The sequence below is a fragment of the Microcaecilia unicolor genome, chromosome 7, assembly GCF_901765095.1.
Source record: "Microcaecilia unicolor chromosome 7, aMicUni1.1, whole genome shotgun sequence".
Taxonomy (NCBI): Eukaryota; Metazoa; Chordata; class Amphibia; order Gymnophiona; family Siphonopidae; genus Microcaecilia; species Microcaecilia unicolor.
The window spans coordinates 247409866-247434861 of record NC_044037.1 but is presented as its reverse complement, the minus strand read 5'-3'; the positions used below and the strand labels follow the sequence as shown (position 1 = coordinate 247434861).

At 39.3% G+C, this 24996-nt stretch overlaps 1 protein-coding gene across 1 annotated transcript; it reads right to left on the bottom strand.

Moving 5' to 3' along the window:
* On the bottom strand, positions 1–23252 carry NR4A2 (nuclear receptor subfamily 4 group A member 2). The gene is given in 12 exon segments (XM_030209564.1): positions 1–1390; positions 1518–1696; positions 1876–1966; positions 1969–2077; positions 2796–2959; positions 3366–3495; positions 4300–5165; positions 5569–5689; positions 19249–19306; positions 20108–20190; positions 21716–21756; positions 23032–23252. Coding segments are annotated over 7 exon segments (1794 nt in total). The 5' UTR covers positions 5164–5165; positions 5569–5689; positions 19249–19306; positions 20108–20190; positions 21716–21756; positions 23032–23252; the 3' UTR covers positions 1–1133.
* Positions 23253–24996: the final 1744 nt, after the last annotated feature.

Here is a 24996-nt window from a genome sequence, read left to right as displayed (position 1 = left end):
AATTTTATTGTAAATATGAAAAGTATTTTAAACTGTCCCACATCTTAGAAGAGGCAGTGAGCATTGAAATAAGCCATCCTGAAGTACACAAAGAATGAGCTACAGAATATGGCAATATTAAAAATTTTACTCAAACAAAAAAATAATATATTAACCGACAATTTTGGACATAAAAACAAAAAAAATTCAAAGTGCTCAGTAATTTCCAGGGAGTTATATGTAGTATAAGCACTCTGGAACCAGTCAAAAGCTGCTGCATGCAAGTTTAGTTTCACCGTAGACAACAAATTAATCAAGATATAAACTTTTTTTTCTTATCAACATCAACAGTACATACAACACTTACAAACAAGGAATGTCGGACGGTGTTACAAACACTGTGCCCCATCTTTAGGATTCTGATTTCCCTAATGCTTGTATTCACCTATTTTACAACTGAGAAATAGTTTTGCCTCAGGTAACTACCAATCTTTATAAAATCTAGCAGACTACATAGTGTCTGAATACTATTTATACATAATATAGACATTACTGAAATAGCAAGTGCCTATAACATTTTAGCCTAAAATCGACATGCTTCCCCTCTTCTTTATTTTTGTTTTCGCAAACACGTTTAATCTTTTGTTTTAGAACTGCATTAATATTTATTCATAAATAGGCACAAAATAATTTAAAAAAAGCCAGACTGGATCTGTTAAATTTACAAGCCTTTTCCTTCTTTAGTTCATGCCAACCACGCAACATTTAGTATTATATTACAGCTTTCTTTTACAATAAAAAAAACTTTAATCTTTAGGGAGGGCAAGGTTTGTGGATCATCGTAATACTTTCTGCTAGAATCAGTCTTAGTCGAGTTCAGCATAATCAGACACTTTCTTCTTAATCTGCTGTCCTCCTACGGGTTGATAAATTCTTTCAGACGATAGTAAAAAGTTTCATCCCACTGCATCTGTATAGTCCTTTCTCTGAATCCGAATCAAAGAGCCAAAATGCCCAACCACGTTCTGCCAATGGTATGAAAACAGCAATAGTTTTCTGTGTGGATTCGGCACCCAAGGTGCTTTTTGTGCACAGGTAAATTCCTTCAGTCAAGTGAAGTTGCTATATAGTTCATTTAAATGCAAACTAGTCTTTTAAAAAGGTAACGTGTCCAGAAAGAGTTTGTCAATTATTGCTGGGGGTGGAACCAAATCTTCCAGTTTCAGGTAGAAAATGCGTTGCAACCCCTGTGTACAAAGGGTGCGGAGTTCGGGAAGCTTCCCCAAAAGTTTGGACAGATAGTTGGGGCGATTCAACCCCCCGTTATTGAAAGTCACGTGGTCTTTGAGACAGTTAATTATCTTGTTTTGGAGTTCTTCCACCCTTTTGGGTTCCTTCAATCCATGCCTCTCTGTAAAAGACAACAGTATTACACTTAGCAGGTGACAGTTATGTAGTGAGTGGTTCCTAGGTCATAAAATTAAATGCCTCGATCTGTGATATGTTTTCAAAAAAAAACTAAGTATACTGGAACTGACCTGTTACCATAGCTAAAGCAGCGATGCAGGAGAAGGCAGAAATGTCTATGTTCATACTTTGCAAGCTAGAGGAAAATTCAACAATAGAATCGATCCATTCACCAAAACCACGAACGCACTGCAACCTGTGCAAGACCACCCCATTGCAAAAAATGAGTTTGCCCTCCACTGGGTTGGACCTGCAATTAACATAAAAAGAAGAAGAAGAAAAAAGGCTAAACAACTAATTACTAGGAGAGTAATAAATGAGGATTTAAGAGGCACCTAATTACCGTGGAGCTAATAAAATGCAAATCAGTGGACCTTGAAGGGGTTTGATTTCATAATAATCAAGAACTTCCACTAATTTGATAATTACCTGTAAGCTAGCCGCAGTACAAAAAGTTCCAAGAAGGCCGATTCGAAGAGCAGGTCTTGATCCTGTTTGGGTAGCTCAGGGAAGCCTGGAATTTCTCTGCCCATCCCCTGATAATCTCCATGGAGCCGGTCAACAGATCATAGAACTGCTGGATATGCTGAGTGTCGTCTCCATTCATTTGGTACTCGGGGTTAGCCTGGAACTGAAATTTCATTTTAAAAAAGCACTTAATGAGGTTCTCTAAAATATATAACCCGTGAAATTGCTAACCCCATTTCTAGTAGGGGAGCTTGGTTTTTATAACAATTAAACCTATCTCTGACCAGTAAGAAAATTAGATGTTCCAGGGCAATTAATTCAATTAGAGATGGTGCCATGAGGTCGCTGCTTTAAATATGTAAATTGTCATTTCTCTACAGACTAAATACAATGCCATCTAAACTCCTGAGTGGTTCTTTTTATCTGTACAAAACAATTGGTGAGTTAGTATTTGCACCCACTGAAGTAGTAGTTGATTTGAAAAGACCTATTTTGCTCTGGAAAAATGTCAGTTATATAACTACTAACTTTTCTCCAATTTAAACGCATTAACGCTAATAAATAACTTTGGTTCTATATATATATATTATTTTATCACATCTCCTTAATAGTTCATTAAGGAAAAGTCGTGCAACAGATTTAGAACATCTGTTCAAATCGTCCTCGTAGCTTTGGAACGACGGGCCAGTGGTATTAAATATATTCCCAGCGCGCACTTGTGCCAGGGAGTTGCTTCCGTTTTGCATCTCTAGGACCAAGATCTACTGTACATTTTTCTCCAAGCAGCGGCGACTCCTTAGTAGACCTAGCCCTTTTGTATGGGGGGAGATGCTAAAAGGCTCGTTCCTTTTTTTTTTTTTCCTCAGGCAACTACCACTTACCCTGGAATAGTCCAGGCTGCTCATTGCTGGGTTGGAGTCAACGTGGGCTCTCACCAGGGCACTGATCAGACTCACCGGGGGCGAAGGGGGAGACGGCTCTTGGGGACTCTTCGGTTTGGAAGGCAAACGACCCCTTCGACCTTTTAAACTGTCTGTACGAACCACTGGACAAAAATAACAAAACAAAAAAAAATCATAAAGCTCAGAGCTTCTGTTCCCAACCCCCGTATTTCAATACGTTCAATTTGCATCTCTTACAAAAAAAAAAAAAAAAAAAAAAAAAAACACAATCATTTTAGGGCATTAGGCTGTACGGATATGATGGATTTCTATAAAACATTTTATTGGAATGGCTGTAAAGAACAGAAAGTGTGAACTACCAGGGAAAGGGGAGGAAACATGCAGATTATATTCCATATTTCAAATGCTTTCCCAATATCATTAATTATACCAAAGATTAGTACAAGCGATGAGGTTTTCTACACTGGGGGGGGGGGGGGGGGGGGACTCCACCAGGGTGGTGCTAAACAGAAAAGCAATCAAAGGAATGGTTTGGATTGAAAGCTGTACCTTCTTTGACCATGCCAACAACAAGGCACTTTTGAAAGCGACAGTACTGGCATCTGTTTCTCCGGCGTTTGTCCACAGGACAGTTTTTATTTGCTAAACAAACGTATTTAGCGTTTTTCTGCACTGTGCGCTGCAATGAAGAAAACGGGAAGAAATTAGTCACCGTTTAAGGTTTATTAACTGAAACCCACTACAATAAAATGCCAGAACTTTTATTTTCCTTTGCAGGGCTTTAACCAGAGCGGGGGGGGGGGGGGGGGGGGGGGGAGAGGGGGAATGATAGCGTTAACGTTTTAAGCTATCCTCCCTGCTTCTTACTGCGTTTTCTATGCTACAGAAGAGGTAGACGTTCAGTAAATACAAATCCGTGGGCATTCATATTATTTACGTTCCTTGGAGACCTTCCCTATTTAAAACAAGATTATTCAATCAGGATGGTGAAAGAAAGGGATCACTTAATTTTACCATAGGGAATTCAGTTCCACTTGGTTAGCTTAGACACGGTTCTCTGTCCTAACCAATTTAAACCTGAAGGGGAAAGTTGCTTATAGCCCTGTTCAACTGAATAGAAGTTCTTACTTGGCGGGGGGGGGGGAGAGGGGGGACTCTTTGAGCGATCTTGTATAAGCTCTAGGCTCTAAAGACCAAAATCTCATTGCTCAGGTGGACAACTTAAACTATTTATCTTGTTATAGCATACAAAGAATCGGTTACTGGGAGAAAAAAAAAGCAAGTTGTCTGGAAATGTCAGCTTTTTCTTTAGTTATCTGAGCACTATAATTAAAACTGTGTATCTTTCCCTTACGGGCACAAACTTCCAAGCTCCTCCACTTTCTGCTCCTTCTCTCGTTCACCTGAATGGGTAATTTTGCTTATTATCTCTGTGGTACACGTTAAATTGAACACTATAGTTTACTTGCTTTCGAAAACTGACCTTGAAAAATCCTTTGCAACCCTCACAAGTACGAACTCCATAATGTTGACAAGCAGCATTGTCCCCACAGACAGCACAGAGTCCCTCGTTGGATGGAGAACCTCGGGAAGGAGGTGATGGGACCTGGTTGTCCAGCAGCTGGGAAGCATGGCCAAGTTGGAGCCCAGGAAAGCCCATAGGTGCCTGCTTCCTGATAGGATTGGGAACTGCAAATGTTTGACCATCTCCAACGTGATGGGCCCCTGATGCCTCGGGGTTCATGGAGACATGGAGAGGGCCATCAAACCTCATCTGACAACTGGACACTGGTGTTCCTGGAGGCGATTGTTTAAAAGAGAACAAGGAAAGCCTGGATACAGGGGCTTTTCGCTGGTCTATCATGTGAGTAGTAGCCACATAATTCTGATGAAAGCTATGAAGAGTACCAGGGTCGTCCCACATTGGACTGTGTTGAACCTGGAAGCTTGGAGTTGTAGGAGTTGGGGGTGATGACGGCTTGTAATACACTGAGCCTGAATGCGACATCATCTCATCAGACTGAGGTGGAAGGTGGTTGTGTTGCTGGTAGCTGTGCATCGGCATATCTTCAACTTTAATAGAGGACTGCTGACCGGAGACGGGCATTTGGTACAAGCAAGGTGGCTTGACGTCGTAGCTTGTGCTGTAGTTGTCCATAAAGGTACTGAAGCTGGGGAGAGAAGTGGTGGCAGTGATTTCAGTGTTGGTGAGGTCCATGCTAAACTTGACAAACTCTGGAGTTAAGAAATCGGAGCTGTATTCTCCTGAAGAGTGGTAACTGTAGCTCTGGGAAGCTGGGCTGGCTCCTTGAGGCGATGACCCATACTGAGCCTGAACACAGGGCATGGCTGCAAATGAAACAATTTAATACATACCCATACTATTCAACTCCCCTTTTTTACACCTGCTTCCCGCAGTATGACAATGCAGGTAATCTGTAAAGGCTTCTTTTAATGCAACAACCATATATCTAAGTACCAAAAGATAAACGATTTAATAGTTTCCTAATCACTCTTCCCATGTTATGTTGCATTTTTTTAAATAGGCTTTTACATGTGCCCCCGTCTATAACTACACAGGTATCTAGGATGTATATGATCTAAAATATATTATCTATCAGTTTACATGGCTAAAATTAAAATATGATCTATAGAGTGTACTTTATTTTTCAAATATATTACAAGGCTTGCAATATAATATTCTTAATTAATATTGTTTGTTTTAGCGTTAGAGAAATACATTTCAACAAACCTTCAGCCGAGTCACTGGAGTTCTCGAGAAAATTAAAAGTGGACAGTGTCGTAATTCTGAGTATATCAAAGTTTCCAAGGCTGAAAGAATCAATAGCGGTCCAGGATCTCCGGAAACGTCACTGAAACAGAAATATAATGAGCTTTATGTTCCAAGTACCTCTGTGTCCCAGGTTTACCAAGATAACACAAAACTTTTAAGAACTTTTTCTGGGAACGTTTGTATATTATTTATAACTAAATAAATAAATAAATAAATAAATAAATAAATAAAGCAAGGCCTCTTGGTAAAGCAGCACTGTTAACGAAAAATTTCAATATAGAGATGGGGAAATGTTTTCTGCGCTGCAGCTTTTTGGCACAGAGTTCCTTGAGTAGTTTTCAACATCTTGATTTAAATATCAAAGTAAGTCTATTAATTCTATTAGAATACACACAAACTTTTGGAGAGTGTATATCTAATAGACTCATTTGTGTAGTTTAGCTCCAAGTGGTAAAAAGTTTGTTCTTATCAGTACTCAAACATCGACAAGTCAGTAATATTCAAGACTTAAGATTAAAATTTTGTGTCTGTGGGGGGGGGGGGGGGGGAGGGAAACAAATGACAGGAATACACCTTTATGCAATGTGATAAAAAAAAGCAACTTCTTCAATAAATGTTCACTGTCAACTCTGTGGTACTTATGTAACATGATACTTAACTTGGGCAAGCAACAGTTGAAAATGCGATTTTTTTGGCCAAAAAAAAAAAGTTTCAAGAAAAGTAACTGGAACACCTATATAACTTTGCATTCTTGCTGGATCATTTCCTGTGAAAAGTTGAAGGGGGTTTTGCATTTATAATGGAGCATAAGGCCCGATCTTCAAGGGTTTTCCAGTGTGCACTACCAGAAGGGGGAGGGGCAGGCACACCTTTAAACATGCAGCACTAAATGGTTTGACTACGTGAGTAAATAATCCCCACTGTTCACACTGACTTATCCACAGCTCTTAAATACATAAATCGCATTTTGCAACACGTGGGCATCGTAGAGTAATCCAAAGTAAAAACATCCCTTCCTAAGTTCACCTCCCTGTTAAATTATCTTGTGTCAGATCTTTCAATGATATCCAATGTACAGTAAATGAGGAACTTGAAAAATCACTGCCCCCCCCCCTAAAAAAAAAGCTGCAGGATAGCTGCAGTGGGTGGAATCAGCGGGTAGGTTCAAGCAACACCGGACGACCAGTAAATAATTAAAAAAATTATTAAGCATAATAAGCAAGAAAGTAAACGATCAGGAACAAGGCAAGATCGGATGATTTACCATGGCAACACAAGTGATTCCTATCGCCACGGAGTTAGAGAATTGTACCCGCAGCTAACATATGGCTGATAAACTGAATAACTTTTCCCACTGCATTTAACCCTGACATGTCAGGCCCAGATTATAGAAGCTCTGCAAATATTAGGGAAATTCAATATAACTGCTTGTCCCTAAGAAGGAGGCGATTGATATTCGAGTGCCTTCAAAGCAAATAGCATCCCCCCAATACCGTGTTTAACCATATCTCTTTAAATAACAGGACAACGCTCGACATCTAAACTGAATTACAACTGGGTAAGCCAGAGAAGCTGAACTCGAATAATTCAGTTCATCGACACACTGCATTTACAGTCAAAACTGAAGCGCAGGCATGCAGCTGAAAATTGGAAGGAAAAAAAAAAAGCTTAGAAGAAAAATCTAAAAAATAAAATACTTACTTGGTTAATAGAAGGGTCTTTTCTATTCATTTAGCTGTTTTGTACATTCCTAGGTACAGAGAAAGGGGGCGAAAGCAATCGTGCGGGGAGCAAGTTGCTCGTGTTTTTACGAGAAAGTGCAGCACTAGTTAAGCACAGTGAGCTGAAACCGGACAGTCTGGCCCTTCCCTCCAATGTGCCTTTGTTTATCTGGGCTCCCTATTCCACAGCTAGCAGCTAACTAAAATCTCCAAGCGTCACCACACGTCAGCGCCGATGGGCCAATCAGAACACAAAAGCTTTGCTCGCGCTGTACAGTTGGCCTGTGCTTGCTTTGGTAAATTTCCGACGTGACCTCACGAACAGAACAGATTTTAAGGTGGGAGCAACTCTACTTCACCTTATTACATCGTTCTCAAAATATGTGCAACGACCCCCCCCCCCCCACAAAAAAAAAAAAAGCCCAGACTGTAAACAGGGTGAAGGCATGCACATTTCTACCGCTTTAGACCGGAGTCTGCCTCTCCATCTTTGTGCAACTTATATGAAGTACTAGGAATTACAGAACAATATATCTAAGTGCGGGGATTCATAACAGAGAAATGGTTTGCAGCATTTTTAAAACTGAGTCGTATCGATGCTTTGTATTTGGAATAAAGTTTCCAGCTAGAGTTTACTACTGTTTATGGAACTCGTGGATCCAGTCTGAAAGGGAGAGTCGTGTGCTTTGGATTAACTTCCCAGTCATCTCTCTGGTCCTCTTTTCTCTAGGTCCTACCTCGTTATTGCTCAGAATTAGACACGGAAATGTTTAAATCCTCACACCATCTCCCCAGCCTCCTTTGTCCTTTAGCCCCTAAAAAAAAAAAAATCACCTACTGGTAATGACGGAAGGTCCCATGATATCCCTTTTAAATGTCCTAAGACACTTAAGGACTCAAAACTATCCTATATCAGTATATCCCAAGGGGCTGTAGGGTGCCAGTTGGCTTGTGTTATCCCATTGCCCGCACAGATTTCTAGTCTTACGTGTCTTGAGGACATCAGAACGGTAAGGTCAAGCAGTCAGTCTGTCCAGGATACGGGCCTTCTTAGTTCCGAAACCAGCTATCAGTTTGGCAAAACTCAAACAGTGTTCATTTTGATCCCTGGCCTCCCCCCTATCACCACAGCAGCGAATATTTTCGGTTAGAAAAAGTGTTAAATGAGGGTTAAATTGATTATTTTTTTGGTCTCTCTCTCCCCTGTAGGGGAAACTCTGGGCTACTTTATACCTTTTTTTTTTCTGTAAAATGTCTACATCCTTGCCAGTAAAACCTTTGTGCTTTCAAGCGCTGCTAGGTACAGCAGCAGTGAGGGCAACCGAGCATACAGGTAAGAAACACAGGCAGGGAGAGGACTTATGAGAAATTAACCCCTTGATCCTTCCTGAGGCTAAAGTGATGCCCCCTATATTCACATCATGTGGAAATTCCCCAGTAGGTGGACTCAGGCCTTGTGGCCTGTTCAGCCCTCACATGATCGCCACAGATTCCTATTCACAAGGCTGACTGGCTTCTGTGGGTATAAATGAATCACTGGCAGGTAAGCAGATACTTTCCTAATGCAGAGTTGCCAGTGCCACTAAAGATACTTTGCACAATAGAGATTTAAAGGCCTCTTCGGTCTGTCTCACCCATCTCATGGTGTTAACTTACAAACCATTGCTGAGCGCAGTGTAGGGTGACATTTGGAGACACCTGCATGGTATTCGGCAGGGTTGACAAAAAGAATAATATTCTTTGACATTGACTACTAGTTTCATGTATGTAGTTTAAACATTTGTAAACCGTTTGGTGCACTTTTGCAGAGATGTTAAATTTGGATTAATACATAAAGTTTTACTTGTGAATGAGGAAAAGGGAGGGCAACACTGGAATCCTTCAGAAATCTGTTCTTTGTAAGCGTGCCAGCTTAGTGATGCAATGAGCCCTGTAATGCTGGCGATTTTTTTACGACCCAAAGAAATCTAACATCAGATTGAATACCAGCCATTTGTTCAGTTGTGCTACTTCTATAATACAATTGTATGCACTTGTTACACATTATTGAAAAAAAAATGTTTTCAAATCTTAACTCTGGTTAGGGAAGGGTGCAACTAAATCTCCAAGACAGAAGGTTAATATATCAGTCCTGTTAAGATCGGCAGGCCCCGGGATATTTCAAGTGGGATTTTCTCGTTTTTAGTTTTGAAGCCCACTGGGAAGGGAGATCTTGGACATTAACCTCCTGTGACCTTACTTTACCTGGAAGCAGTAGTTTAGGTTGTGATTAATAAAGGTCATAAATAAAAGGAACCCTCGGTTAAAAGACTTTTCTACTTGAGACTGTTAAACAGATTTGGACGTATAGAAGGCAGCGAGCAGTAACCTAGTCGTCTAAGGTTTGGGGAAGCCATAAATCATAGTTGTGGCATCAGTTCAGTGAATTATGATTTCCTAGCATCAGAACTACGATTTATGACTTTGCATGAGCTAGGCCCCAGCTATAAGGTTTATTCATGTAGTGTGTGTGTACGCATGACATTTGATCTGCCAAAATAAGCTTTGCCAGCTGCACAATTTTTAATTTATATGCAGGCAACTACTTTCCATTTTTACATTAACAGTCGAAAACGCTCTGTTCTGTGACCTATAGAAGCCTTCTCCAGTTCTCCGTAGTCTCGAAAACAAATAGAGACGTGGTGTAGTCAGCCTCCACTTCGTTTCAGAGAATGCAAGATTATTTCTGTGAAACTCTAATCAAGCGAATTGGAGATGATTTTTCCCCACTTAAAGACGCCACTGTATCTGGATTAATTAGCTTCAGGCACCAGGTGTCCGTTTTAGTTTACAAGTATAAACTTCCCTTTAATTTCCGCATCACTTACTATGTCCACTTAAACTGAAGGAGAAATAGTTTAAGAAAAAGTCATGGCTGTAAAAAGCAGCATATTGTTTTAAACACACTCTACCTTACTTTTATCAATAATAGTGTTTCATGCAAAGTTTGAAACAGCGTTACAAAGGACTCTCGTTATAAGGTCAAAGCAAAATGAATGATTGAGGAACAGACTAGCAAGTGCCCTGAAAGAAAATAGCTATTGGTCAAATTTTTACCATGCTTCTGCTCTTAGTTTTATTTTATATCTCTATATTTTTTGCCATCCTATTACACTTGTCTTTTTAATATTAATGTATAGCACGTGTCAGTTCTAAAGTCAAAAGTGTTAAAAGTAGAATTTGGAATAGATGTTAGAAAACCCATAAGGAGCCTTTGCACAATAGGGCATAAAATCGTGCCGCAAGTCAGAACAGGTGAACGCAAGCAAATGGAATGAGCCTATGTCTATTTAAGCAAAGCTAATATCTGTTCAAAAGAGGAGGGTGAATGCTCTCGTTCCTGGAGAATAATATGTGGGCCAGGCCTAAAGTTGCTGGCTGTAGGCTGTACTTGTGAGAAACTAGTTCACTGGGCTACCGCCAAATCATCCTTACAGCTGTTCCACATGGAAGACTTAGGAAAAGCCCAGAGCGCACAGTGTCACAGTCGATTCTGTGGTTGCCCTATTGTTTTGGCATACGAAATATACGCTAAACTCATGGCCCTTGATATATTTATTTACCAAAAAAAAATAAAAAGTACATTAAAGTTTAAGCAAGCCCATGAAGCCAGCCAGTCTAAACTGTGTTTCCATTTTTAGCAGCACTAAAAAAGAAGTGGGTGTTTAGAAAGTGAAAGGGGCGCAGCTACCTGACCACCTTAACTTTCCCAGCCGCTCGCATTGTGAGAGCAAACAGAAGGGAGCTCATTAGCATGAAAGCCGCGTCAGCCGCCGTGGGTGAACCAATTCAGTCCAACGAAAGGGAAAAAGTGATAGGGGACGGAAGAATGGCGCGTGACGCAGGGAGCGCCGCCATTGACGCAACCGGGCGTCTCGGCCAAAAATAGCAGCCACACTATAAACCCGGGCTGGGCTGCGAATCCTCTGCCAAACGCCCTGGGACTCGGAGCTGGTGAGGGGGCAGGGCTTGCAGCGGCTATTTTAGGACATCGGAAACTCGAGCACTTCCACCCTTAAGCCTCCCTAGCAGGTTATTTTTGGGCAGCCGGGGGTTGCTCACAGGAGATTCTGTCTCGCTCTGCGTAGCTTTGTTGGCTGCCCCTGCTGCTGCTGCTGCTGCCTCCAAGCATGAGCCTCTTCCACTCCGTTCGTGAGAAAGTTCAGTCATTCTGCTACTTAACAAGTGCAGAGGTTAATTTTAAATTGCCGCCAGTGGAATGTGGCATAAATACATACATAACGGCCGGATGCATTGTGAAATGCCTAGTCATTGTGAGCTAGACAGTTTCCTTTTATTTTATGTGTGTGTGTAAAGCATGCAGAAGACGGCAAACTTCGGTGTAATACAATCACAACTCAGGCAGTAGCTGAAGCCAGCGTAGGTACCGATTTATTTAAACTTGTGCACATGGAGAGGAAAGCTATAGTGAAGTCCCTAGGGTGCTGTTATAATACAGACACCATTCCTCGAAAGAATTTTTTTTATAAACCCAAACTAACTTTCATACCTATTTAAATCAATGCAAACGGTGTAGAGATTACAATACTTATAATGCCAGTAGGGGGCTACAACGATTAGGTGAGTGCTTGGTTAAGGGCGAAAACGAAAGAGCTTACTGTTCTTGAACTCATATGGACAGAAGAGTTAGATTTAGTTTACTGAACATGTACATAGATTTGAGAGGGGGGGCGGTGTTAAATAAAAACACTGATTCAAATTTGCTGTAACAGCAAAGGTTTATCACAAACAGTGTTAAGACAGATCATAGTATAAGATACAGCAGATTATTATAGCCATGTATTTTAACTTTATATATTCTCACATAAACTACATTCCAACATCATGTTCCTCCAATGAAGCATTTACATTCAGCGCCTACAAACCAACTTTGTGCACATATTCAAAGATGTTTAGCTACATATTTGCTAACATGGGCTACGGTTAACGTATGTTGTTGTATTGTTAACCCCAGTTATTAGTAACTAGGTATCAAAATGGGACATGTGGTAAAATAGCAAATATTAGTAACCAAGCCCCCTGAGTATCAAGATAAAACCTGCAACATTTTAATATATAGGTTATAAGGCTGCTGTGTTTGCAAAGTCAGGCTTTTGACTACAAAATGTGTAGATCCAACTCTAATTTAGTTACCCTAGTTTTGAACTAGGACCCATTCGAACAATCAATTATGGTATAGCATTTATTATAATGCTATAGCCTAATTGATTTTTTTTGATTAGGTGCAAAACAAATTACTATATAATTAGATTGTTGTGTATTGGGGAGGGGGTTAGTGTACCCCCCAGTAAAAACACTGTCTCCTGGCCCAGAGGGGAGATAGAGTGGTCCAGTTATTGACAGGACAATATGAAATCTGCAGCAACTTGCCAATTCAGTATCCACAGAAAACAAAAGACCTGTTACTTCTTAAGCACCACAATATAGTAGTGGAACAAGGGCTACAGTATAGTGAATAATATAACTTATCAGCATTTGGGTTATTTGAATTATGTGGATTGTTATGTTCCTTGGAAGCAGAAGAAAATAGACTACTACTTCTACTACTACTTATCATTGCTATAGCATTACTAGATATATGCAGCACTGTTCACATTACCCCCAAGATTCTATATATGGCAACTAAAGTTGCACATGCAAATGAGTGTGCATTGCAACTTAATTGATTACAAGCCAATCAGTGCCAGTAATTGGCTGCTAACCAATTATTGGCATTGATTTGTATTTACACACAGATCATATTCTAACACGATCTGCACATAAATCCTAGGGGGGGGGGGGGTTAGGGGGTGTTCCTATGAGTTATGAGCATTTTTATAGAATATGCCCGATCAACGCCTAATTTAGGTGCCAGCTTTTACGTCTGCATTCAGCAGGTGTAAAAACAGGTAACTTAAACTAGACATGAATTAGGCACTAATCTATAAAGTGTGGGAATCCTTTACAGAATACCGCTCGGTGCATAATTTTTTCCAGACTGAATCTAGTCCAATATGCTGGTTCTGTCTTTGTCCTGAGTTCACAATCTAAGATAGTTTTTGTACCTCATGCAATGAAGTGTTAAGTGGAGGAGTAGCCTAGTGGTTAGTGCAGTGGACTTTGATTGTGGGGAACTGAGTTCAATTCCCACTGCAACTCCTTGTGACTCTGGGTAAGTCACTTAACCCTCCATTGCCCAGGTACAAAATAAGTACCTGAATATATGTAAACCACTTTGAATGTAGTTGCAAAAACCTCAAAAAGGCAGGTATATCAAGTCCCATTTCCCTTGTGAGTTGCCCAGCGTCCCAAGGAGCTGCAGTGAAAATTGAACCAAGTTCCCCATGAACTCACTGCGCTATTAGGTTACCTCAAACAGAAACAATATGAAAGTGAAAGTTATGGAAAGGAGTTAAACAGTATCAGCTAAATGGACACATCCACAATGAGCTTTTATGATTTGCTAATTTTTTTCATTGTACTGCAGCAAAACTGGCATATTTCACGGCCCTTAATAAAAATCTGACTTTTAAAGCAAACCAACCAGGGGAAATTTTGGTAGGTGTAGCACTAGGGAAAAAATACTAGCACACATCTTTAAATTAGCTCCTATCTAAACAATACATATCATAACCATAGCCATATGAATTGCTGAAGAAATCTTTACCAGATCTAAATTCACTTTTACAAATCTTCTTTCAAAAACATTATTTCTATAGGCTCAGATCTCCAACATTTTGAAAGTGCAGTAAAACAAGGCAGAGAATTGCATATGAAAATGGTGATTTAATAGATTTGTTAGTAGATCAAGTCAGATACTCGCTATTAAATGAGGCACTTTCACATTATGTTTCCAGAAAGATGGCACCTCTTCACTGGCTGTAATTTTGAATTGAGCCATATAATTTTTTCACATTTTCATGGAAGAGCTTTAGTTCCTGGGCTTACTGCTATTACTTCCATTTTCAGAGGTGTATGCTACACAGCCGTAACGTTCTCATTATACAACATGTTTTCATCAGAATATCCACAGAACCAAGTTTGCTCTCTTCAATATGGATGTTGACTGTAAGACTTCTAGAAATGCACCTTCTGCTTTTTGCTTATATACATGTAATATTTTGAGTATCAAATGTATACTGTAAGCAGAATAATTTCTATGGAAAATAATGTACCTAAGGTCACCATCATTTATTGTAAAATGCACTAAGGTGAGGGGAGCAGAAAAACTTATTTGCATGAGAACAATAAATTTAAAAACCATTAAGAATGGTTAGATACCTGTTCAAAAAATATGACATGAAATTAGTAACTCAAATGTTGTCTTGATCTCTTTCTTATTAAATACTTGGCATTCCAATTTTCCTTTTATTTGTTTATAATATTTTATTGTAAACTGCCTTGATGTTTTTATGTAGAAGGCAGTATATCACACCTAATAAACCATAAACAGGCTCATAGAACATGTTAAGGCCAAGGGTCTGATGCAGTAAACAGGAGCTCTCCTCCTTTTGTAGTAATTTCAGTTTCCCATGGATACAGCTGTAGTTCACTCCAAATTGTGGACAGCGAATGCTAGACTTGTACTCACTCCACACCAGGTCATGGAATACAGTACAGGCAAGAGTAAATTGCTGTAATTCATTTGAAAGTACAGTCTGAGAACCTCCCTATATGTGTACAAAGGCCTAGCCTCTGACCTTCCTCCTCCTAATGTCGTCACTCTGGTTGTCCTCTAACCATATATATGTCTTCATCATCAAAGTTGTTTTATCTTTCCTATAAGCCCATGGGCCACTACCATCATCTGAACACACCAGCAAGGGGCATGTGGCTTCTGCTGCAGCAGGCTGGCACCATTATGATTGTCAATCCCGCCCAGCTCAGTTCAATGAGGACTTAATAGACTATAGGTTGAACTGTATGCTCTGTGGCATCTGCTCATGCATGCATGCATAGGGCACAAAAAATAAAAACATAAAAAACAATTGCCTATCATAATTAGTGTATGATCTAACCTTAGATTGAGATTTTACATAAGGAAGTATAATTTACTACTACTACTACTACTACTACTACTACTATTTAGCATTTTATAGCAGTACATGGCATACGCAGCGCTGCACAAACATAGAAGAAAGACAGTCCCTGCTCAAAGAGCTTACAATCTAATAGACAAAAATAAAGTAATCAAATCAATTAATGTGTACAGGAAGGAGGAGAGGAGGGTAGGTGGAGGCGAGTGGTTACGAGTCAAAAGCAATGTTAAAGAAAGTGGTTTATGCAGCAGGGTTAGCTCAACCATCAGGCAAGACTAGGCAATCACCTAGGCTAACAACGACAAGCTGCTGTCACGTAAAACAATATATATCCTGACAGCCATGCAAACTCAAGAACAAGCAATATATAATTGGATGTGCAGAAAATCACACTCATTACATACACCACCACCAAGCCATGCTGTTATCTTGGATTTTGAATAGTGGTATATTAAAACACTAGATAAATAAAACTAAAATGTTAAAGCATGATGTCTGGGGTAGGGGGGGGGAGGGATTAGGCTGAAGGTTCACCTAGGGTGCCAAATACACCTCCAATAGCCCTGTGAAACTGCCAGTGTATTAAATTATCCTAACACTGGCCATTTACATATATTAACATGATGTTTTATACATGTATAAGATCTGATGTCAAGATGCAAATAAGACATGCAATGCAGATAATAAAGCAGATGCATTGAAGTAGATAAGGGTTTTTTTTTTAGTATGTGGATTTTATGTTTTGTATTAATGCATCTACTTTACATTTTGCACCTTTTAGCACCTTTTTTTTTTTTAATATGTTTTACTGCGCTGATGGATAATGAGTTGCTAGCATACTTTTGGATCTCATTACCAGTGATTTTCAATTATTATTTTTTTTTACTATAAAATAGATGGGTTTTCCTGTAATGGTAAAATATAGATGTATTAAATTAAATGTAGTATGTTTGAGTGTGTTAAAATACATTACTACCAGTAAAGCATTTCTATGCCATTCTTATGCATGTCAGAAAGCAAAGCTTTTTGTCTTTTTAAAATACAAACATGATTGCATATTAATATCCATTTTAGATTTATAAAGAAAGCTAATTTTGTTTGACTAGTACAAAGCAAGAGATTCAAATTACTTCTTTACATCAACTACCATACAATCGATCGGGTGAAATGTCTGATAGGACTGTTTGAGAAAGGAGCCCAATACCCAGAGCTGTAGATTTTAAAACTCTTTTCCTCATCCAACATCATTAGATATATTTTTTTAATGATTTATTTTTAAAGAGGTCAACAGCCTTCCTGTCCCACAGCAGAAAATCATTGGCTCATGGGACGCCCTAGAGGCAATCCTGTTTTCAGCTCAGCAACTATTGGTTCCCTTTTGAATTTGATTTAACATTTTTTTTGTTATATAAATCTATAGTGTAGAGCTCAGTTATACTGTCTTATAGAGAACTAGTTTCTTTGTAAATTGATACCTTATACTGAACCACAGTAAGAATAAACCAAAGTGCGTTCATTATCATCAATTCAAGTTTTCATTGTTCCAATATGAAGTATTGAAAAATAGGCAGCAATATAAAAGACTTGTTAACTTGCACTAAAGTTATCTACCTAGCACGTCTTAATTGCCAAATGACGACAAGTTAGAGTCCAGCACCTCTGCAGCCTCTCTCCATTAACTACCTGGCTGCCTTCCACAAAGTGCTGGGACACCCCAATAGTTAATACAGAACATTAACTGCTATGACAGCATGGCCAATAAACAGAATGCAAATGGCTACACTTCTGAAGATGTGGCAGCAATTAATGTGCAATAATGATGGCCATGTTAACTGTGAAGTGCAGTCTCTGACCATACCAGGCATTCTAGCAAACATTTCCACATTTGGGGGCCCTGTTTTCTAAGCCATGCAAGAGGTGCACTAGCGTTTTTATGTTTTTAGCACACTAGAGACATAGTGCATGCTAAAAATGCTATAGTGCACCTTAGTAAATGGAGCCAGAGGCGATCCTAGGTCGGCTTCCACCCGGGGCGGATCACTGCTGTGCAACCCCCCAGGTGCAGCGGTGTCCATCCCCTCCCCCAGGGTGCAGCACAACACACCCACCCACCCCCCGGCGCAATGACACCCCCTCCCCCCGGGTGCATTCTTGGCTGCTGGAGGGTGCAGAGAGCAGCCGCGTGCCTGTTGGCTCCACTGGCTCCCTGCTCCCTCTGCCCCAGAACAAGAAGTAACCTGTTCCGGGGCAGAGGGAGCAGGGAACCAGCGGAGCCGGCAGGCGTGTGGCTGCTCTCTGCACCCTCCAGCAGCGTGCACCAGGGGCGGACCGCCCCCACCGCCCCGCCCTTGGTACGCCACTGAACGGAGCCCTTGGTGTTTTAATGCAGTAACAGTTCAACAGCACCATACTTTTAAAAGTCATGTTAGACACCTAATACATGTTAGTAAATAGGTCTTATAGTGAGCAATCCAACATGTCAACCAATTAAGATTCCTTTTATATAACTCAGAAGCAGCCAATATTTGAGACAAAAGCCCAGAGAAACTGCTTTTGGCATCAAACAGTGGGTGCTGATTTGTGGCCTCTAGTACATATTGTCTGGAGAACTCTGTTTCTATAAACATGATTTTTCAAGAGTGTATTGGCTGGGAAACACACACGAGAACCTTGTTTTCAATGGTTAACCAAGGATAGGGAAAGAAAATGGATTGCTCCTTGCCACATAGTTGGTGGCATAGGTGAGATCTGAACATATGCCTCAGGTCTTTTCTGAATCACTGTACAGCGATATGTTGGCTCTTTAACCAAGTCTATGGGGTATGATTGATATTAATGTTTATTATAGTTTGCATAACTGCTTCAATGCTTTGTTGTGGGAGACAGAAAAGTAAATACACAAAATGTTAAACAAGACATAATAGCACCTTACATTTTCATGAGTTAATGGATATTTTCTCCTTACTGATTAGTAAAGACAGGAGTTTCCATAACTCATGAGTATGATGTTATATGAACAGTAAAAATAACCCTAATTTCACCATCTTCTGTAGAAAAAATATTTAAAAAAGATTAAGCTAACAAAACTATAGAATTCAGAGAAGGCTGATTTCAGAATGAAAACTTTTAATATACATGTACAATTATATATATACATCACAATTAAGCATGCAGAAGAAATATATATTTGCATAAATGTTTTAAATGTGTATCTACACAAATTTCACTGCTTTGGTGGTCTACCTTAGGAATTTTAAAATTATTATTTAAATAGTAGACAATATAGGAAAATGATATAACTGTTTAAGCAAACATAAGCTCTCGATCAGCCAATCAGGTTTGATTATTTAAGACAATTTAACTGTGTTCATCAGAATTAGATGCTTAGCATATAATTATTTGCCAGATATAAGTAGCTAGAAACTCCTGAATGGTAAAACCAATTGACCAATTTGAAGTTTAAAAACGTGTAAAGTATCTCAATCTTGACATATTTAAACATGCTTAATTTGTATTAGGAAAGTTAGTTGTAGATTCTCCATATATGTATACATAAGCATTGTAGTACTCAGACAGACCAAAAGTCTATCAAGAAGCACAGCATCCTGTTTTCAACAGTGGTCAATCCAGATCACAAGTACCAAAGGCTAGATAACAATACTGATGTAAAGAAAAGGTCAAACAACTTTATATTAAAATATCTCTTCATTTAAAGATCATTCTTATAAGAATAAGAAAAACATTCTTGTTCCAGTAGTCATGCATGCATGCTGCAAAGTGCTGTGCATACAGCATTAAAGGTTTCTTTACAGCAAACTGAAAGATAAAACTGATTTTACCTTCCTCTTATCTATGGGCAAAGAGGTACTCCACTGCAAGCACAGCAGGCCATTCTACCTTAAGAATGCAAAAAATTAAAACAGAAAAAAAAATCAAACATGTTTGAGCATTAAACAACTTCACAAAGACAATCTAGTGGCCAGTCTAGCATCTTGGCTTTGTCAAAATGACACTAGAATCTTAATGTTCTGCTAATATAATTCCATCAGCGTGTTCTTTGAATTTCTTCACTATATATTTTAATCACTTGCTTAAAAGTTCTAAAGTTAACAGCATATACTTGAAGTTAAGTAATTAGCTAGTCCTTATATAGATACTTATTAAAGTATTTATACATATTATCTTAAATCTACATCTATCATTTTGCCAATTAAAATTAGGACCTTAATTGCAATTAAGTAATTTAATTGCCAATTGAACAGCAAAATTGCTAAGTGACTAATTTTAATGCCTATTTTAATTACCAATCATGACTGGGGAGGGAGCTAATCAAGTTACATCAAGCAGTACTAGAGTAATGATGTGAAAAATGTAGAACACTGAAGACTCAATCCACATGCAACCAAAGATTTAGTAAAGAAGGGAAATTATACATTTTAGCTTGGAAAGACAGGAACAGCAATTTGACACATGCAGTTATAGCAGTTTTTGTAAATATATCCATTAAAAAATGTACCATCACAAATACACACAAATTTGCTGGCCATATCTAAGATGCATGTGTCCTCTAACACATTAACTACAGGAAGCCTTCAATGCAGAGCATAATGTATTATTTTACTGAAAGAAAAGCACACGCTTCTCCACACAACTGTACAAAATAACCACCCAGAATATATAAAAATCACTTTGTCACACCTGATCAGTCCAAGCTGCTGCTCTTGAGAAAAGCATGTCTTTATCAAGGTCTGAATCCCAGGTGCTGTGTACCTTCGGTAGCCCTATAGGAATTAGTAGTAGTAGTAGATAAGAACTAAAATAAATCTCCAAATGACATTAGCATAAGTATTAATGGGTTGTACCAACCTTACAAATAAACTGAATTAGAAAAGGAAAGTGGAGCTGTTCTGATTTCCATGTAATTACAATTAGTTACAAAGTGAAGAATTAGTAATGAATGGTGTTAAAGAAAAAGCCATGTTGCATTTTCTCCAGCAAATGTAGTCACTGCATAATTTACATCAGCTGGCAACCAACAAGATAAGAAGTTAAAATATATGTTTTCCATGCCAACTGGAGCCTGAATTTGTAAGTCAAATATGAAAATAAATTGTAATACCAAAATTAATTGTTTAATTGGTTTACAGACAGATAAGAAGCAATTCCCTTTGTCCTGTTACCCTCCCCCACCTTCATTATCATAATTATGGCAGCATCAAATACAGATCTTCCCCCTCTTTAGGGCTCATTTTGGCAGCCTCACTTCATCTAATATTATAATGGATAGCAGTGGGATAGTGTTCATTGTTCTCCAGATGATCATTATAAAGTCCAGGGTATATGATTAAGAAATTCTTGACTCATTTTCACAAATCCTAAATACCCGACTTAATCATAACTGGAACTATGTAGCCTTTCATAAAAACTGCTATATTAAAATATGTACTGATAAACGTTACACTTGCATATTTTTATAACATGCATACTATTTCCCACATATCTGTTTCGATCCAAATGGGTGCAGATTGTATTGTGCAATAAAACCAGCAATTATCCAGCCTTGTGAAATGGGGCTCTGTACTTTAGTTCCTGAAATAAACCTTATCCTACACACACATACACACTTAGAAAAATATTAGACTGAAAAGAAGTGTATTTTGTACACTAGTGTGCACTTAAAATGTTCAGGTTACATTTTGCATAATCTTTTTAAGGAGGGGAAGAAGCTGATTTATCAAGTTTGCTCTATTTATTTTTCCTTATTTGTGCCTATGGGAAACAAATTCAATACATCAATTTATGGTCTTCTAATGTGTATGTGTGTCTGTTTGCCTCTTTGTGTCCCACACCTTTGAAGCCAGATAAAATTTAACATTCACTTATTTTGTACTATAGGCTCTCTCAACTGAGAAAGCTCTTTATTTTCTATTGATGACAATTTCAGAAGTATTATTGTTCAAAGTGAAACCAATTAATACAAAATCGCAAGCCTTAAAAATCTTACCAAGTCAAAGGTGAAAACAAAGCAGCTTGTTAAGGACCATATGCATGCACCAGTAATTGGTTAAGTATAAATAATTTTGTTAAGCCTCAAATAAGTTATGGGGGGAGGGGAGAGAGAGACAGCCTTGCACAGTGTGGAACGCCTGAAACCACAGTACAGTGGTTTAGGCAATCTTGCAATATTTTATCCATGTGGGTTTTTTTTTTGTTTCTATTGTAAATAAGAATAATAACACAATCTGTCGTTCCCACCTACTTATACAAAATTAGCAGAGAACATTAAGAAACCTAGTGTATACTTACTCATGGTTCTGGTATTTACTAGATTTCTGCAACCTTAATGTCTGTAAATTTAGAAAGTGGACAAATAATTGAAAATTAATTAAATGTCCCAATTTAAAAAAAAAAAAACTTATAAACAAGCAAAACTATAACAAGTGAAAGTCATTTGTTTAACTTTAGGTTCAAGTATCCCTGTATTTTATAACCTGCTAAAATCAAGTGTGGTGATGTTTAATGACAGTTCAGACAGTCTTTCAAACTAAAAAAAAAAATGGTGAAATAATCCACATATTAGTGTTACATTTCATTAGCTCAAAGAATATATATTGTATCAAGCGATTCATCTTTCTGTTCAGAGTCATTTAATTTCTCTCAGAATATATATATGATTGATACGCTTGGAGGTGAAAGGCTAAATGGACCATATGGCAACATGTTGCATTCCATATGTTATCTGCCCATCCGTGCTTAAGCAGCCATTAGTAACATCTGCACTCAACTGAAATCCAGCTGTTCCTTACAAATTTAGGTAGAATTTTGATTGGAATTTAAAAAAAAAAAAAACCTCAGTGGTGTTAGAGCAAGTCATTAATTTTACATATATGCACATGCTAATAGGCCAAGGAAGTTATTCTCTTATGCAAGCTTTTGAGAGACGGGATGCACGCTCTTACATTAGAAAGCATGGCAGAATGCCCTCAAAAACTGCTGCTTGGCATAGGAAACACATGTTGTTAAGAGTGCTGGTGGTGTGGGAAACGGCTGCAACACTTGGCTCCCAGCCCGGACTCCGGCACCCCCAGAGGAAGCTCCTCCCCTCCCCCCACAGAGTTCTCTTTTACACCCACACAAAGGGCCATGCCGAGCTCCCTGAGGGCAAGAATGTTGAAGAACAGCAAGAGCAAGAAAGAACTTCAGTAAAGCCCGGGTCTGAGGCAGAGCAAAGGGGGGGGGGGGGGGGGGGGGGGAGGGGAGGAGGAGGATAAAGAGTTTCTTCTCCGATGTCTCTTACTCCTCTACCGCCCAGCCGCCTTCAACGCTGCCCGCACCCGTTATACCGCGACTCCCACTCACTGCAGCTTCCTCAGACAAACCGGGTCTGAGATCTAGCAACAGCCGCGACTGATCGGCACAAGTCAGATGGAAACGGCACTGCTGCCTATGGCTGCCACGCGCGACGCTGTAAAATCGGCTATTTTGCGCGGCTTCCTCTGTACCAAGACAGCTCCCGAGGACTTTAAAAACAATGCCTTGAAACACAGCTAAAGTAGAAAACATCCAAGTGCATGGTCATCTACAGGACATATTTATCTTTTTTCCTTTTTCTTTTTTTTTACCTTTGCTGCCGGATCCTGTTTGCCTAGATCCGGTCCTGCATTTTCCAGTTTGCCTCCTCTAGGTGCGATGACTGGTGGATGGTGGAGAGATAAAGAGCTCCATTGTAGCAGACGAGCCGCCCCGGCGCTGCTCCGCAAGTTCATTTCTGCAGCCAACAGCGTCAGTGCCAACGTCAGCAGATCTAGTCTCCGTGACGTCAGCTGAACCCTATAAATAGATACTGGCAGCTTTGCTACGGCCGCGCCTGGGATAGCAGCTAGACGGAGGAGGTTGTTGTAGTGCCAATCTTTCAACTACTATATAAAAAAAAAAAAGAAGCAAAGTTGCGTAATCAGCAAAAGGAAATCTACGTCTCGTCATCCTAAAAATAGAAAATGGGAGGCTACAATTTTTTTGCGGGGAGACTGAAGAGAATGAAAGAGCCTGGGGGCGAGGTGAAGGGGATTCCTCCTCGCGCTATGACGTCAGCAGCAGGACAGGCGCTGATGCGGCTGATTGCATTTATTCTTTTAGGATTAGGTATCCTGGACTAGAGGAGGTCACGTGGGTAGGCAATAAGGACCGGTCGCTCATTGTAAGGTTCTGTATTGTGCATGGATCTCCGCCTTGGAGAGATTACATACGGCCTCTTTTTGGGGAAAGGAAGGATTTCGAGAAGAACGGAATCTGCAGCTTGAACTGATGCCGTTATGAATTCCCTTTAAGGGTATGAGGCAAAGCTAATTGTTTTTGCCATGAAGAAAGAATTGAAGTGTTTAAAAAAAAAAAAAAGGAGTACGTTGAAGTTTAATTAAAACTGCATCCAAATCAATTTCTGTGTACTTACTATACATGCTTCAAAGTACAATATACAACAGTACCTTCTGATATGTCGCAAACAGCATTCTAAGGGTATTTTTTTATAAGGGAGCAGCACTTAATTTGCATCTGCCCTGGAGCAAGTATAAGTGTCCCTACCAATTTTTAAGTATGCATGCAGATTAGTTTATTTTATAATCTACTTGCATACATGCATGCTTCACCCATGTTCCACTCAAACTCCACCCCTGTACATGCCTACCAACAAAGCGCATACTTATATGCCAGTTGCTATTTAATGAGGCCATTTACGCACATATGTGGAACATACAGTACATGTGAAAATTACTGTATAAAATTACCCCTATTCCCCTGGATTTTATATAGCATGCTTAGAGATCAATGCCAAAATTGACATGGATTCTCTAACATGTGTGTAATTTAACAAGCTTAACAAGCTAATGAGCACTGATAACAGCACTTAACAAGCAATAATGAGCACCGATTGGCACTGATTAGAATTTATGCACTTAACTCACTAAGCATATTCTGTAATAATGGGCACTGGACTTCTAAGGCATGCAGGCAAAAAGAGGTGTGGTTATGTGTGGGGAAATGGGCATTTTGTGGGCATTCTGAAATTTACATGCCTAGTTATAGAATATGGCCCAGTGCACCTAAATCTCTGACCTGGGATATACGCCATGTTTCCACTGGTGTAAATGGATGCGTGTAGATTTAAGCACTGAAATATCAACTAAGCATATTCTATAATCAGCACCTAAATCTAGGCACCTATTATAGAATATGCTTAGGCAGTGCCAATTCTTTTAGACACCATATATAGAGTCTCCCCTATTATGTCTATATCAGCTAATCTTTCCTTGTTCTTTCCTTCCACAACATCTTTTTCTTGAAATCCTTGTGTTTGGTGTCCTCCTTCCTTTCCCAAAAAAGAGGTCTCTATGTAGTCTCTCCAAGGCGGAGATCCATGCACAATAAAGAATCTTACAATGAGCAACCAGTTCTTATTGCCTACCCATGTGGCCCCCTCTAGTCCAGGATACCTAATCCTGAAAGAATAAATGCAACCAGTTGCATCTTTTTATGATATATCACATAATATACATGGACATAATGGATTGGTTTATGACAGATTTGAACTC